The sequence below is a fragment of the Alligator mississippiensis genome, chromosome 6 (assembly GCF_030867095.1).
Source record: "Alligator mississippiensis isolate rAllMis1 chromosome 6, rAllMis1, whole genome shotgun sequence".
NCBI classification, from domain to species: domain Eukaryota; kingdom Metazoa; phylum Chordata; order Crocodylia; family Alligatoridae; genus Alligator; species Alligator mississippiensis.
This window is the reverse complement of record NC_081829.1, coordinates 36,133,660-36,149,025: the sequence shown is the minus strand read 5'-3', so window position 1 is coordinate 36,149,025 and position 15,366 is coordinate 36,133,660. Positions and strand designations below refer to the sequence as shown.

At 42.5% G+C, this 15,366-nt stretch overlaps 1 protein-coding gene across 1 annotated transcript in view; it reads left to right on the top strand.

The window, feature by feature from the left end:
* The window catches only part of LOC102576367 (rap1 GTPase-GDP dissociation stimulator 1), a 37,224-nt gene that overhangs the window by 21,036 nt on the left and 822 nt on the right, over nucleotides 1-15,366 (top strand). Inside the window, exons 7-10 of the mRNA XM_019497051.2 lie at nucleotides 4,202-4,327; nucleotides 8,820-8,959; nucleotides 12,427-12,553; nucleotides 13,675-13,803. Of these exons, the coding sequence (XP_019352596.2) occupies nucleotides 4,202-4,327; nucleotides 8,820-8,959; nucleotides 12,427-12,553; nucleotides 13,675-13,803 (522 nt within the window). The remainder of the gene's footprint in view (nucleotides 1-4,201; nucleotides 4,328-8,819; nucleotides 8,960-12,426; nucleotides 12,554-13,674; nucleotides 13,804-15,366) is intronic.

The window sequence follows — 15,366 nt, the reverse complement described above, 5'->3', positions numbered from 1 at the left end:
AGAACAAAGAATCACATATGCACCTTAAACTGTAGGAGGAAAATATTCTCTTGTACTGTCTCTTCAAGACATTTTACAAAACTGCTCTCCCCTTTAAAACTAATGCTCATTTAGAACAAGTCAGAATTTGGTCTACATACTAAAGATCTAGGAATCTTTAATTCCTCTGCCTGAAAAGGGTGTTTGTACCTGAAAGCTTGCAAAAAAGAATTTTTCCAATTATTTTAGTTGATCTAATAAAAGATACTGGATTTTTCCAAAGAACCTTGTCTGCCTATGTCCTTAGACCAACACAGCTACAACCAACACCCTAGGAATCTTTAACAAATATATCAGGGCACTGGTTTTGGGCTCTCTCTCATGTCAGATTCATTCCAGTAGAAGGATGAAATTTGAACCAGGAATTAATTGAGCTGAATACATAACACAGTTCAGTGCCCGCCAACATTATTCTGAGTCACAGGTTTAGTATTGGCTCAGATTGGAAAAAGCTCCCAATACTACTTTCTGCAAGAGCAAGATTTTCTTGGAGGTCTCTTATGCAGGTATTAAGTAGGGCTGTTTATCTTCTGCATAGCTTAAATAATTGCTAAATCTGTGTTAAAATAAAGCCAAATTGTTTCCATAGAATAACTCTGTACCTCTCCTATTACCTCTCCTCCACTCTCTCCTTTAAAACTTGGTAAACTGTCTGCCTTCTCTAAAGAAAACACAAATCATTCTAGAATTGTATTAATTTCTCTCAATCCCTCTGTTAACAGTTAGGTTTTTGCTAACATACCTTGTTGAATGAGAGCAAGTCACAATGGAAAAAAATTGTTTAAAGTTTTAATGCAATGTAATTCACAACATGGATTCATAGAATAGAAGGGACCTGTCACTTGTCCTTAAACTGTTGATAATCATTTCAAGGGAGAAGAGTTTTCTAAAACTCCCTTATGTAACTTGTGCAAAGAAAAGCAAACTTCAGTCAGTGTGTGGAGTCCTGTATAGGTGTTTCTGCATGCTAAGTATATGTCATTGGCCACAATGGATTTAAGCCGCCTTTTCCCCCACTTAGGGAACATATGGCATTGCATGACAAACATGGCTATTATTGAAAAAAGCAGCTTTAGTTACAGGTGTCTAACAGGATTAAGTTGACAAGCTGTCCATGATATTACAGAGACAAATCCCAGATAATCCATATACAGCCCTACACAGGAACTACTGTGCTGTGATGCAAGCAAAAATCAGGAGCACAGACAAGAATATTTTAGTAAGACAAAGGAAACCGCATGGTTAACACTAACCTGAAAGACAAAAGATGGGTGGGGGGGCACCCTTAGAGACTTAAATGGTCAGTTTCTATGGTTCCACCCTGTCCTATCTTCTGCCTGACTTCAGCCCAACATGACTGGCCACCTCTGTAATAGCCTGGCAGTGGCAGATGGTCAATACTACTTCTGGTTTTAGTGAGACCTACAACAATAATACTTAAATTTTCTTCCAGACAAAAATCCTTGAGCTAATACTCATACTTGTATGCAGTAACAAGAATAAGTTATTCGATGAACAAAGCACAGATACCTTGGCCTCTGACCTAACATACATTTTTTGCTTTCCAGTACCTGGGTACCTAATGCTGACTCTCCACTGGTTCTCTGCCACAACCAAGCACCTGTTTTCCTTAATATCCATTAGGTAGTCCTCAGGATCACTTGTGCCAGGCTCTGCTTCAGCACTGAGAGTTACTTATCCTAAATCTGCTTTATAAAAGAGATCTACCCCTTTCCTTTGTGCTGCACTACCTACAGCAGCACAATGAGGACACTTAGCAGTCTGAGCATTGAATCTGTTACAGCCAGCTCAGATAGGAAACAGAGTGGCTGTTTAATACTGCACAGCAACATTACTACACAGCAGTAAGGCAGGAAGAGAAAGAAAAGGCACTCCCTTTCTAGCTAAAGCTGTAAAGGTATCTTAAATGGGCAGGATGTAGTTACCTGCTTTAGAATACAAGGCAAGATGTTGAAAAGTTCCTAAAGGGAATTAAGTATCCCGCTCCCATTGCCTTAACTTTGGTAATATGTGCCATAGGATCTTGAAAGATCACAAGTACTGAGGATATTTACTAGTCTCTTCTGAATGATGGTGCTACGACAGTACAGTTTCTGCTGACAGCTTGCTGGACAAATGGCATGATACTGACTCAGGAGGAAGGCTATCCCCCATGACTAAATACCGAGCCCAGTTGGGTACCTGGGTGTTCCTTAGAGGTTTTTTATCTGAACAATGAATAATCCTGACTTGGTATAAAGCATCTAATGGATTCATAGAACAAGGAAATGTAGTGACAAAGCTGCAGTTTAATTCCTGTTTCAATCCCTTCTACGATAAAGCAGCACATCTTAATGGCTTATGCAATTCTACTTCAATGTGCTGAATGATCAAATATTTTATATTGATTGGGGTGTAGTTTAATTTTGGTAATACTTATTGTTCAAAAACCAATTACAAACACATCCAGATTTTTTTGAAGTGTGAGTTTCTTGCAGGAAACTAGCACACTGTGATCCAGAACATGAAAAGGAGGGCGGGAGGGGGGGGGGAATCAAACATACGAGTTTGATGAAATAAATCTGTCAATTACTACAAGATACATGAAAGGAATTTAATTAAACAATTTTTTTTTTTTAAAGAAAGCAACAGCCCAGGTGTGATTTAAACGTGGAAAAGAAGGCACTTAAAAGTTCTGTGAAATCCTCTTGCTAGCCAAGTTATCAGCTCTAAAGCAAACATCAAAATAGGAAAATTATCAACAAAATCCTATAGTTAAACCACACTCCCCATCAGCTTTGATACCACACAGGCTATACCTGGAAGAGGAAATACAATAAACAAAAGCATACTGAAGGAAAGTCAAGCAGAACATTAAAGAGAAATCAATTAAATAGGTTCTAAACCTTATGGATGGGCACAAGAGGTGTCTTTAATTGATTCAAATGCAGAGTGGTGCCAAGGGGATTTTTCTTGTAAATTCTATTATGCTCAAGTGACTGAGGTTTGAGTCTGTGCCACTGGAACTGAAGGAAATTTCAAACAAGTTAATTAACAGTTAGTGTCTGTTTCTCAGTATGCCCAACAAGATAAAGGAGGAAAGAAGACAGAAAAATCCTTGTCTAATTCAGTTACCCCAAGCAAGGAAAAGCGTAAAGCAGCTCAAGAGATTACTTTGGAGGAAACAGATTTTAGTTCGACTTAAGTAACATTGCAAAGGTCTTGGGCTTTCAGAACAAAAGGTTCTGTAAATTACTTCTACTGCATCCCATTTTGGATAGGGCTGAACAAACTGGAATTAGTCTTCTGAAGCTAGCCCCAGGTGGGTGGTAATCTTCCACTGGGATTCAAAAAAAGAAAATTTCTTCATTATGTTTTTCTCTCTTTATGCACCTTCTTTTGGCCAGGACTGAAACCAGAAGTATCCAAGTATGATGAGAATACGTGTCCCTATGAAGTTTTGAGTTTCGCATGACCCAAGAGCTATGAATAGTTCTTGCCCTTAGCATGCCAATTTAACCAAACTAGACAATTAGTGAGTAACCTACTGTTAATATTTAAAAGCATAGATTCATAGATGCTAGGGTCAGAAGGGACCTCAGCAGATCATCGAGTCCAACCCCCTGCCTAGGCAGGAAAGAGTGCTGGGGTCAGATGACCCCAGCCAGGTGCCTATCCAGCCTTCTCAAAGACCCCTAAGGTAAGGGAGAGCACCACCTGCCTTGGAAACCCATTCCAAATTTTGGCCACCCTTACTGTGAAGTGTTTTTTTCTGAAATCTAGCCTAAATCTGCTCTCTGTCAGTTTGTGACCATTGTTCCTTGTTACCCCAAGAAGCACCCTGGTGAACAGAGCATCTCCGATCCCTTGCTGTGTCCCCCTAATGAATTTGTAGGTAGCCACAAGATCACCTCTTCAGCCTCCGCAAGAGGGCCAAGTCCCTCAGTTTCTCCTCTTAGGGCTTGTCCTGTAAGACACTGACCATATGAGTGGCTCTCCTCTGGACCCTCATCATAGCACCTATTACAGTGTCAAGTCAAAGTACTGACTCTCTCACGTGGAAACTAACATGGTCCAAGCCTGGCCCAAGCCATTGTAATATCCAAGCCCCATGTTAAAGTTTTCCAAATGGCAGTCTAGTTTTTCTGACTTTTTTTTTTAGTGGCTAACAAGATTCAGATGCTGGAGGAAGGTGTAGCAGAGCGAATCAAGATGCTTTTAAGGTCAGAGATGCCTCCTGTGCAGTTTAAACTTCTTGGAACATTGCGTATGTTAACGGATGGACAAGGTATAGAACTACTTTTGTTGTTTTCCTTTTCACTAGTAATTTGAAATTTTTCTGTCAAAGCATCAGAAGACAGTGGGCTAACTGCTTGTCTGATAGAATTCCACCTGATATAAGACAGATTGGAGCACTGTTGTAGCCTTGGTGGTCCAGGAAATGAGAGAAACCTTCTCTCTCAGACCTGTGCCCAAGTTTGTCTAATATCTATCCCCACTGTACAGTTGGCCCAATAAAAAGATATCACCCCCAAAACCCATATAACCCCACTAACACAGAAATATCATACCAGCTAAGAATTTGGTACAGATTGTCAAGAACTGTGTACCAAAAAAAAACAGAATCCCAAACAATAACTGAGACACAAGGAGGCAAAAAGAAATGAGATTTCAGTAGTCAAAGCAAGAACTGATGCAAGCCCTGCATAAGCATTTTCAGCTAAGATGCATTAGTGTTTTGGTGATGTAACAGAAGAGAGAATCAGGACAAAAAAAATAGTTCAATTCCTAAAAATGAATTAACAGAAGATTAGGAAATATAAGAGGATAAAAGGGGCTCTAGTACTTGCCAAAAATCTCTGTACCGTCTTACAGGTTCATCTTACAATTCTGGCTCATAAATCACTTGGATTCTTGGGTTTTTGGGGGGCACTGTACTAAGACAATTCTATGTCAGAAGCCCAAATTGTGCTATTGTACACATAGGTAGGTTGGCGTGAAACAATGATATTTAATGCATCTAAGTGCCTTTTAAAAACCAAGATACAGGAGGGAGCACAACTTAAGAACCTAAGTCTGAAAATTGTGTTTTCGGTCTACTGCAATAAGATAATTCATCCTGACATGGACATATATAGTGTCCTGCCAGAATGTAATCATGCACAGAAGCAAACATGGTGCTGCTGCAATGAAATATTCTTGTTACTTCAGTGTAGAGGAGTAGCTATCCTAGAACAATATTCACCATGAAACTTGTGCTTCAGATTTAAGGGAGGAGTACAAAAAAAGGAAACAAGATCAGAAAATAACAATTGGGTTCCTGTCTCAATACTGTTAGGTATAGCTGGGCACACAGACTACTGGTTTAAGTAGCAAAAATTCATCAGTTATATGGGGGAAAACAAAAGGCTGATATTTCTTACTGCCATATACCCTGCATGGTCATGAACACCTGCACAGGATGGAGGTTAAAATACTACAACTGATTTGGTAGACATTTCTACAAATTTTTTAAATGAATAAACAAGGTGCAAGATTCTGGAAAATCAGGTATAGAAACCTGATCAGGAAAATCAGGTATTTGGTACAAAATTTAATGGAAGATTTCCATTTGCATCTCGCCACAGGACTGAATGATATCACTAAGTATAGTGGAGCCCATCATACAAAACCAGTTTCTCTCTCTAATGCTTTGGAGGACATTACTCAAACTTTAATTGTGTTACAGAGGTCATGCCTTCCGAAATAAGAATATGCTTCAGAGGATACTTCTTCTGAAACAGAAACATGAAGATAAACCAACTCTGACTGCTTGGACCCAAAGCAAAACTGCACTCATACTCGTTTTCAACTAGAACAATTCCAGTAATTTCAGCTGAGTTGCTACAGGTTTACATTGGCCAAATTAAATCAGATTTTGGTCTCAGTGGGGGCATCTACATGTACACTTTACTGCAGAGTTGACTAATTAGCTCTGCAGTAAAGCATCACCATCTACATGTGTGGTGCTATTAGGCTACAGAAAACTAGTTAATTTCACCATAGGATACTACCAAGGCTGTCCCTGAGGGGGAGAAAATCGGGGCGACCGCCCCAGGCCCCATGCTTTGGGTGGCCCTGCAGAGCCAGGTGGAGTGGCTGCGGTGACTCCATGCTGCTGCCGGCTTCATGTCCAGCCACTCCACCCGCCCCGATGGAGCCCCACACAGGCTTATTTGCCCTGGGCCCCGCACCTTGCTCAGATTGTCTCTGGATACTGCTGCCCAACACAAGTACTATCTTACAGCAGAGTTATTTAGTGCACTGAAACACACAGATGTAGATGGTGGCCAGGACTGGGTAGGACATGAAGGTGCTACAATGCGGGGGCTGCCTGCCAGCTAGCCCCATATTATAGCATCCGTGTGCCCCAGCCATCCCTGATGCAGCCTGTTGAGTCTCAGGCTGCTAGGTTGACCCCCAGGACACCCTGCCAGCTGGGGCCATGCCACCCCAGCTCAATGTGATGTGGTCCTGAGCAGTTGTATAAATGCTAGTCCCAGAAGCAAACTGTGGCACGAACTATTTATTCAGAGTTTATTCAGGTGCATTAATAGCATGTGTAGATGCATCTAGTGAGATGTAATAATGTCTAAAAAAGAATCTTCTCCTGAAATACTGTAGAATGTCTACTATGAAGTAGGAAACATCTAAAAGGCCATTTAAGTTTTACCTTCCCAAATCAGAAAGCAAAAAGGCCTCCCACCTTTAATTGCCTTATGTTCTTTTTACCCATGAGCTAACATTGACCTTAATTAACTCAGCATGAAACACTCTCATGAACATGTGTCTACTAACAAGTCCCTACTAAATTAGTTAATTTTATTATCTAGTGTAAATTTATTACTCTGACAATGGCCGGGCACGCTGATGCCTGCAGAATTTAGAAGGCAAGATTCTCTCTAATTATGGCAATCTGGATTTAGAGCTGTCAGCATCATTACATTGAAAAGGTGATACAGTAACTATTGTTTCCCCAGTGTGCCACACCAGCAGACTTGTATGCTTTCAAAAAAGGTCCTTTGGGTATGTGGCTAAACTGTAGCTAAACTTAACGTTAAACCAGACACAATTTAGTCAAGCCAAACATTTCATAAATTGAAGATACAAATGGTTCCTAATTAGATTTTTGTTGAAAGAGTTTCACTACTGGCAGAGAGCATACAAGTCCAACTGGACCACAACTTGATTCAAGGTATGCCTTCAGCAAACCTTTTAAACTAGCTCCTTTAACCAACATTGCACCACTTAGAGGAAAGCCTTCTGGACTCTTAACAGGATTATCGTGATCTCTTCAGAAGAGCACAGGATGTTCTAAGCTAGAAACAAAGCAGCTATTCTCTTATGACGTGACATGCCTGCCATTCTGCTGAGATAAGAAATACTCACTCAAAAGAGGAGCAAATGGATAATCTTTAGAGACAGCCACAAGCTCTGAGAACCAGATTGCTCTGATTTATTTCCTGTGGTTTCTTCAATATTTTGTGGGTGAGAAATGGAAGACAAGAAACACATGAACACAAATGCCCTCCTTCCCAAAGCAGAACACGGATGAGATATGTATTGTGGATTTCTGTAGATAAAACATGTCTTATGGCCTGTAGTAACAAGCTTCTGGTAGGCCATTGTGATGTTATTTGCCCTGTCTTAGTTGACAAAGTTTCACTCTTTACAGCGTATTACAGATCCCCATACAAACACAGAAAACAGAGCATGGTCTAGGGCAGTGATTCTCAAACATGCCACAACATGCTTTAAGGGAAGCTGGGAGGTGCATGAGACCTCCAGGAAGTGGCCTGGCATGGCCTGTCCCACCTTATATTGGGGTGACATGGAGCTGCTTGTGGTAGTGAAAGGCCAGCTGAGCAGACAGTGCCTCAACCAGATAAATCTGGCAGCCCATGGAGGGACTCAGGGGAGGATGAGTCAGTGTCAAACAAGCTGTAGCTCCTTGCAAGGAAGCAGTGCATGAAGCAGGACCTGTAGGGTATGCAGGCCCTGCCTAGCAGCCATCACAGATCTGGGGCTGCTTCCATGCAGGATACAAGGCTGCTTCCTGCTCTAGAGGGAGCCTAGAGCTCAGCCCACCACACACACAAGCTGGCACCTACAGATAAAGAAATGAAGTTTCTCATAAAGAGCTGCAAATCTTGGTCCCCATCCTTTAGTCAGACCAGTGCACCTATGTACCTATGGGGCTGCGGCCCCAAAGTATTTTATTTTCTGGTTTGTGCCCCATAACTTCAACTGTAACTTGCCTTTAAAGTAGTGTTTCTGCTTTTCTTCCATGCTTTTAATTAAAAACACAGGGCTTTTATAAAAACAACAACCATGGATTCAGCCCAGAAGGCTGTTCTACAGGTGAATAAACAGAAATTTGGATAGATACACACAATAAATCAGTGGCTAGGCCAGGAAAAGAAGGCCAGGCCCCAGCTGGCGTAAGTCACTGAGACAGATTTCCTGGGAAATCTGCCCAGATTTGTCCCAATTCCTTTTCTAATCCCAAAGGAACATTTTAATTGCTTGGAATATTTTATGCTTGACTTAGTTTCCCCTGTAGTCCTGATCTGCTTGTTTGCAGTGCATATTGCTAAGCAAACCCAATAATAGTTCCCTTGTGTACAGCTGCAACAGGGGAGAACATGAACAGCAATAAGAATCTGTAAGGATTCTCTTTTCCAGTCCATCCCTCTGCTACCAGTTCAAACCACCTACCTGACCAATTCTCGTCTTTTCAGCTGAAGCTGCTGAGATACTGGGCCAGGACACTACTTTGCTCAACAGGCTTGTGCAATGGTGCAACTCCAAAGACCAAGCTGGTGTTTGTGGAGAAGCAAACCGGCTGCTGGCATCACTCTTGAGTCACAGTAGATCCCAGGTATGAAAAGTATTGGTATACTTCATTTTCTTTTTATTGTCATGTGTGTTCGTAGCTAGCCTGGCATCCCTGGAGAGTTAGGTCCTCTACTTTACAAACAGGACATAGGGTTTTTCCACACTGCCCCTCCAATAAGCCTCACTACCAGCCTCACTACCAGCTGACTGTCTCAGGGTAGAACACTTTCCAGGACTCTTCTGTCCTTGGCCTTTGAACTGAAACAACAAGGATGTTCAGTGCCATTTTTTGCTGAAGTATGTAACACCTGTCAGCTGGACTGGAGTAAGTACATTGCATAAATTTCAGGTGTCTGTTGGTAACAACTTTAAGTCACTAAATCACATGGGCTAGATGGGTTTCAGCCAACAACGTAGAGGTGGAACATTAAAACACCAGTTCCTGAGACCTTCATGAAGTATTAGGCACAGTCTTGTGTTTACATGAACATCTCTCTACTACTATCACACTTGAAACAAATATTTTTTTTAAACTGAAAAAAACAAAGCCTGTCTATAGCAGGGTACCAAGATGTGTCTGTTGCTTTAAAGGGCAGAAGCAGCCTGGCCAGGATGCTCAGAAGGCTAGGCAGAGCTCCACAGCTGTGGGTTGCCTAAGCAATGGCCTAATAGGGTAATTGGCCCTCACCTTCAGGCAGTCAATTGACCGGGAGGAGACAGGGCCTTGGGGGACATATAAGCCTATGTCTGGATCTAGCAGGAATACTTTATCTCTAATAACTGCCAAGGAAAGGAGCCTCTGCCCAAGCGAGCTACCCGAGATTAGGTGTTGCCTACTTTGCTGCCTACAAAAACAGTGAGGATCCAGGGGCCTAAGGTACCGAGGGCTAAGAGATGTGTTGTTCTAAGGGTGCAAGATTTACCCTCTTAAAGAGACAGAACACTGTCACCATTAGCGTTATGTTGTAGCCCACGGGCTTGTATTTGTGTTATTGTTTATTCCAGTGGATCAGGATGAGACTATAAGGGGAGGTTTGGAGGTCTCATTAGTGCTCAAAGAAAAGGGCATGATCTAGGCAGAGCCCACTGGTGGGTGCATAGAACCACGTGCCAGAAAGAGAAAAGCACCAAGCTAGGCACCAGAGAGAGAGGCCCTAGAGAGCAAGAGGCACCAAGAGAGAAGTGCCAGAGCAAGAGGCACTAGAACAAGAGGCACCAAACCGGATGCCAAAGTGAGAGGTGCTGAGAGAGGTGCCGAGCCAGGCACCGAGAGAGAGAGGCGCTAAGCCAGGCGCCAGAGCGAGAGGTGCCGAGAGAGAGAGGCGTTAAGCTGGGCACCAGAGAGAGGGGTGCCAAAAGAGAGGCACCGAGCTGGGCACCAGAGCGAGAGCCAGAGGGAGAGACACCAGCCTAGGTGCTGAGCTGGGCACCAGAGTGAGAGGCACCAAGCTGGGTGCCAGAGTGAGAGGTGCTGAGAGAGAGGCACTGAGCCAGGCACCACAGGGAGAGGTCCTGAGAAAGAGGTGCCAAGCTGGGCACCGGAGAGAGAGGCACCAAGCTGGGCACCAGACCGAGAGGTGCCAAGAGAGAGGCACTGAGCCAGGCTCCAGAGAGAGAGGTGTCAGAGCGACAGGCACCAAGCAAGAAGCACCGAATCAGGCACCAGAGCAAGAGATGCTGAGAGAGAGGTGCTGAGCCGGGTGCCAGAGAGAGGTGTCCAGCTGGGCACCAGAGACAGAAGCACAGAGCACCAGATACCAGAAAAAGGCAGAGCCAGATGCCAGAGTACTCAGTGCCCAAGGGCTCAGTGCCAAGGGGGCGTATAGAGTTGATAACAACAGTGTAACGCCTCCAAGGCTTGGGACATGATAAAGTAGGGACTGGTGTCATGTAGAATGCTCTGGGGATTAGGGCATTCAGAGGGCAGCCTGTTGCCTAGAACCATCTATTTATTTTCATTACAACAAGGCATGGCAGGAAAGGTAGGTGGGCAGACTGCCCAGGACAGGTGGGTGGGATGATGTAGAGATTGGCCTCAGGACGGCCCTCTGTCACACTGTCTCATACCAATCTTTCAGAAATTCTAATGAATTCACATGCAAAAGGAAAGGATGAATATTGTATTCCTGATTACCAAAACACTGTTAATGCATTACTTAAGGCCTTTATATCATTACCTGAAAATGAAGCAAAAGTTCAGAGGCTCCTGAACTTCTGTTTTCTTTTCAGGCAATGACATAAGACAGAGTTATAATTTGCATAATATTAGAGAAAGCAAATTGAATCTCTGCTTGTTCAAAAGCTGCAATAATGGAAACTTGAAACATAAAACACTAAATGTTAGATATATCTATATACAGCTATAGATAAGAGAGTGCATGCACACTGGTATTCCAAGTCAATGAATTTAAGCTGGCTTTCAAGCAGAGATACATGACCAAAGGAGAAGAAACTCTGGGCATTTATACACGTGCTTTAGGAGATTGGGGGAGGGAGGACTTTGATTAGAACAGCTCCAGGAGCTGCTCTAATTAAAGCACATGGAGTGTCAAGTGTATCAGCATTCCCACAGTGAAAAATGGCAGTGGGGGTGCTTAACTAAAGCTCTAACAAACTTTAGTTAAAGCTCCCCCCCCCCCCCGCCATTTTTCAGTGTGGGGACACTGACACACATGGTGCTGGAGTCTGCTGGAGAATAGTAATTACCACACTCCAGCAGACTCTTATTAATAGAGTCTGCTCTGACTTGCTGTAAGAGCAGCCTCGCTGCATGTATGTAGGTACCCTCACTGCACGTGTATAGGTGCCCATGTCCAGCAGCATAGATAAAATACAACAAAAATATCTAGGTTAGAGTTTCTTCCATTGCAGGAAGTCTATTTGCATCTATTTAGAGACATTCAGGAGTGAAATCTGATTTCCATTCATCACCCCAGTGTAGGGTGAATTACCACATGTCCAGGTTTTCGTGGACATGTCCTCTTTTATAGTTCTCTGTCCTCCATCCAGGCAGGTTTTTCAAATGTAAGCATCGGGGTTTTGGTCTTCCTCTTCTTTCCTGGGGTTGCCCCAGCAAGGAGCCTCTTGGGCTGCGGGCAGGGGAAAGTTGATTGGAGGCTGGGGGATCACATGCTCTATATGCAACCCCAGCAGCTGCAGGCAGGAGAGAGAGAGAGTGTGTATGGGGGGAGGGGCGGGGGCAGCAGGGTTGGGGGGTGGGCAGGGGGCTGCAGCTCAGGAGTTAGGGGCATCAGCAAGGACAGGGGGGTTGCAGGTTGGGAGTGAGAGGCACCAGCATGGTCTGGGGGATGGGGTGCAGTGGGTCAGGAGTGAGGGATAGCAGCAGGGCTGGGGGAGGGCCTATGGCTTGGGAGTGAGTGGCAGGAGCGGGGCACAGGCATATTGCTGCCCCCTGCACTATCATGTACACCTTCCCCTCCTACAAGTGTTCTCTTTTTTGATTTTATTCTGTGATATTTTTCCTGACCATTTTTATTTTTCTATCAACAGGAAGTAGTCAAAGCCATCCAGCAGGCACAAGGAGTGAAACACCTGGTTTCCATGACTACAAGCGAGTATGTTATCATGCAGAATGAAGCTCTGATTGCCTTGGCCATAGCATCTGCAATTAATTTAGGTACTCTCCCTCTCCCAAAGTGCTGATCTGACTGTTTAAGATGTTCTTTCTGTTAACACAATGTTGTCATATTGTCATGGTGTTAATCTTGCAGCAATTTACAGAGCATATAGCAAGGTATGTTTCTTGTCTAAATAAAACAGGCAAAGCAATTTCTAACTATTCTAGAGATAACAGATAAGAAAAGGAAAGGACAAGGGATTTCTTCAGGATATTGGCTTTAGGATGGATTTGGGTGAAGATGACTGACAAATTGGGGCAGAAAACTATTCTGTGCATACTGAATAGCATGATAGAGCACATGCAACTAAAAGGAGGACTAGAGAGGAAAATAATGTAAGATTGTGAAGAATAAGTAAAAGGATGTGAATAGGGAACAGAAAATAAAAATGCAGGTAGAGGCCAAATTATGCAAGGTTTCTTACTTAAGAATAAATAGGAATAGATTCAAGGAGAAAGTGAGATCAGAGAGCATCGTACAGGCATGTGCCTAGTAAGTAGAAAAGAGAAGTAGGCTAAAGAGTCCTGCAGAAATTCTGAATGAAGCAAATTAAAATAATTGTCCAATTTACAGTTGTGGGTTGGATTTTCAGCTCTGTGCTGAGCCTTCACAGCTCCCTTTTGGTTCAGCAGGAACTTAGTTGTTCAACGCCTTTGGAAAGCATCCCTCACAATTATAAGAGAAGAAGACACCATCTCAGAGATGTAATAGCACTTGCATTTGAAAGCATATATTTTGTATACTATTAATAAAGGCACAAGACTACAAGAATCCAACATGAACAGCTAGCACCCTCGGTGGTGAAGACTCAAAAATGAATTTCTTATTAAATCTGAATCAGTGATGGTAGTAATTGATTACAAATATAATAAAGATCTATGCATGGTATGTTATATAAACTCCCTGTAGCCTATATCTAAGACTATAAAAATGAGAAACGGCTAGTAGAGTGGTCAATACAGTCAGTGAGAGTTGACAGCATTCAAAATATCACAAGATTAGGCTCTATCCAGACAAAAGGACTAGTAGGACTTTTTTTTAAATCTAGCCTGACAAACTCTTACATTTTCTTATGTGACCCATCCTAGGAATTTCACTTATAATCTCACTCTATTTACAGAAGTCCTTGAAGATTCATTTAAAGAGACAAAGCTGGTTCAAAACTTGCATAAACTTCTACAGGATGAGAGGACAGGTCCTGAGGTGAAATACAATTCAATGAACCTACTGTGCAATCTTCTAAATTCAGGTAATTTCACTTGGACAGCAAGAGCCTACCCATTATGGTTACTATAGAACCATAAACATTCTGTGACCAAAGTATTATCAAACCAGTCATGATATTGTTTCCAAGTAGCAAAACAACAGCAACAATATTCATATTCCTCATTCTTAGCAAAGGACCAAGGTCTCAGTCTTATTCTCTTTGAGTAAGCCTTTCTCTTTGAGAAAGTTGTTGAAATCTCTGGGACTACCTGTGGGTAAAAGCATGACTCAAGGCAAATCAGTAATGAATGAGCACAGCAAGGCTCATATTGGGTTAAAAGACTTAATCCTCTAAACTTCCCTCCTAGTCCAGATCTTCTTGGATGTCAGACCACCCAACAGTTGTCAATATATGAAACATTAAGTCCAATACAGAACTTGAACCAATGACTGAGATTAACAATATGAGCAGAGGTGGGTTTGGCGATAAGTCTGAAGTAGGCAGCAAAGATATCATTAAACTACCTTCCTGATGCTTCAGAATTGGAGCTATATGCATCAGTTCTTAACCCAGAACAAGATGAATGGAACAGCTCTGTAACCAATTATCTCAAGGAGCTGTTACAGCAACCATAATACAGCCTGATATAATGGCTCCTTCAACTCAGTCCCCTTTTTCTTACCATGCTCTCAACACTGATGCTAGGGTGTGGATGACATCTTAGTACAGAAGGAAATACCATAAGAGCATAACAAGTGCCATACTGGGTCAGACCAATGGTCCACCTAACCCAGTACATTGTCTCCAAAAGTGACAAAAAATGAATGCTATAGAGGGAAAAGAATTGAACCAGATTATCTCTAGTGGTTTATCCCCTGTTCAATACCCTCCCTCCACCATCATTGGTTTAGAGATGCTGGAGAAAACAACTCCAGCTGTTCTGTTCAATAACCATTAAAAGATCCATCATTCATTCATTCGTCTGGCCCCCTTTTGAACCTAGCTGTGCTAACTGCCTCCACCACCTCCTGTGGCAATGAATTCTACAAGTGAACTATGCATTGCACAAAAAGTACTTTCTCTTGTCAGTTTTAAACCTGCCACCTATAAATTTCAGCAGGTGCCGCCTAGTTCTAGTATCTTGGGACTTAGTGAACACCAGTTCCCTTTTTACTTGGTTCACACCCTTCATGATTTTATAGACCTCTATGCTATCCCCCTCAGCCTTCTCCTTTCCAACCTTAAGAGTCCTAGTCTTTTTATTCTCTCCCGCTACGGTAAGTGCTCCATACCCAATCATTTTGGTTGTCCTTCTCTGTACCTTTTCTAGTTGTACTACCACCTTTTTAAGATGTGGGGACCAGAACTATACATAGCATTCAAGATGTGGGCATACATCTTGAATACCAAGCAAACAAGACACAATGACTCCTGGGTGTCAATAGTGAATCTGCCTTTTTTTCTCCTTTTTAAAAAATTAAACAGGCAAAGAAAAAATGAAAAAGGATGTACGGTTGTTTTAATATTTTATTTTTGAAAACTAACTTTAAAAATCTACTACAGGTATAGGCTTTGAGGTGTTTGACCTAAGAGTCTTCATATCAA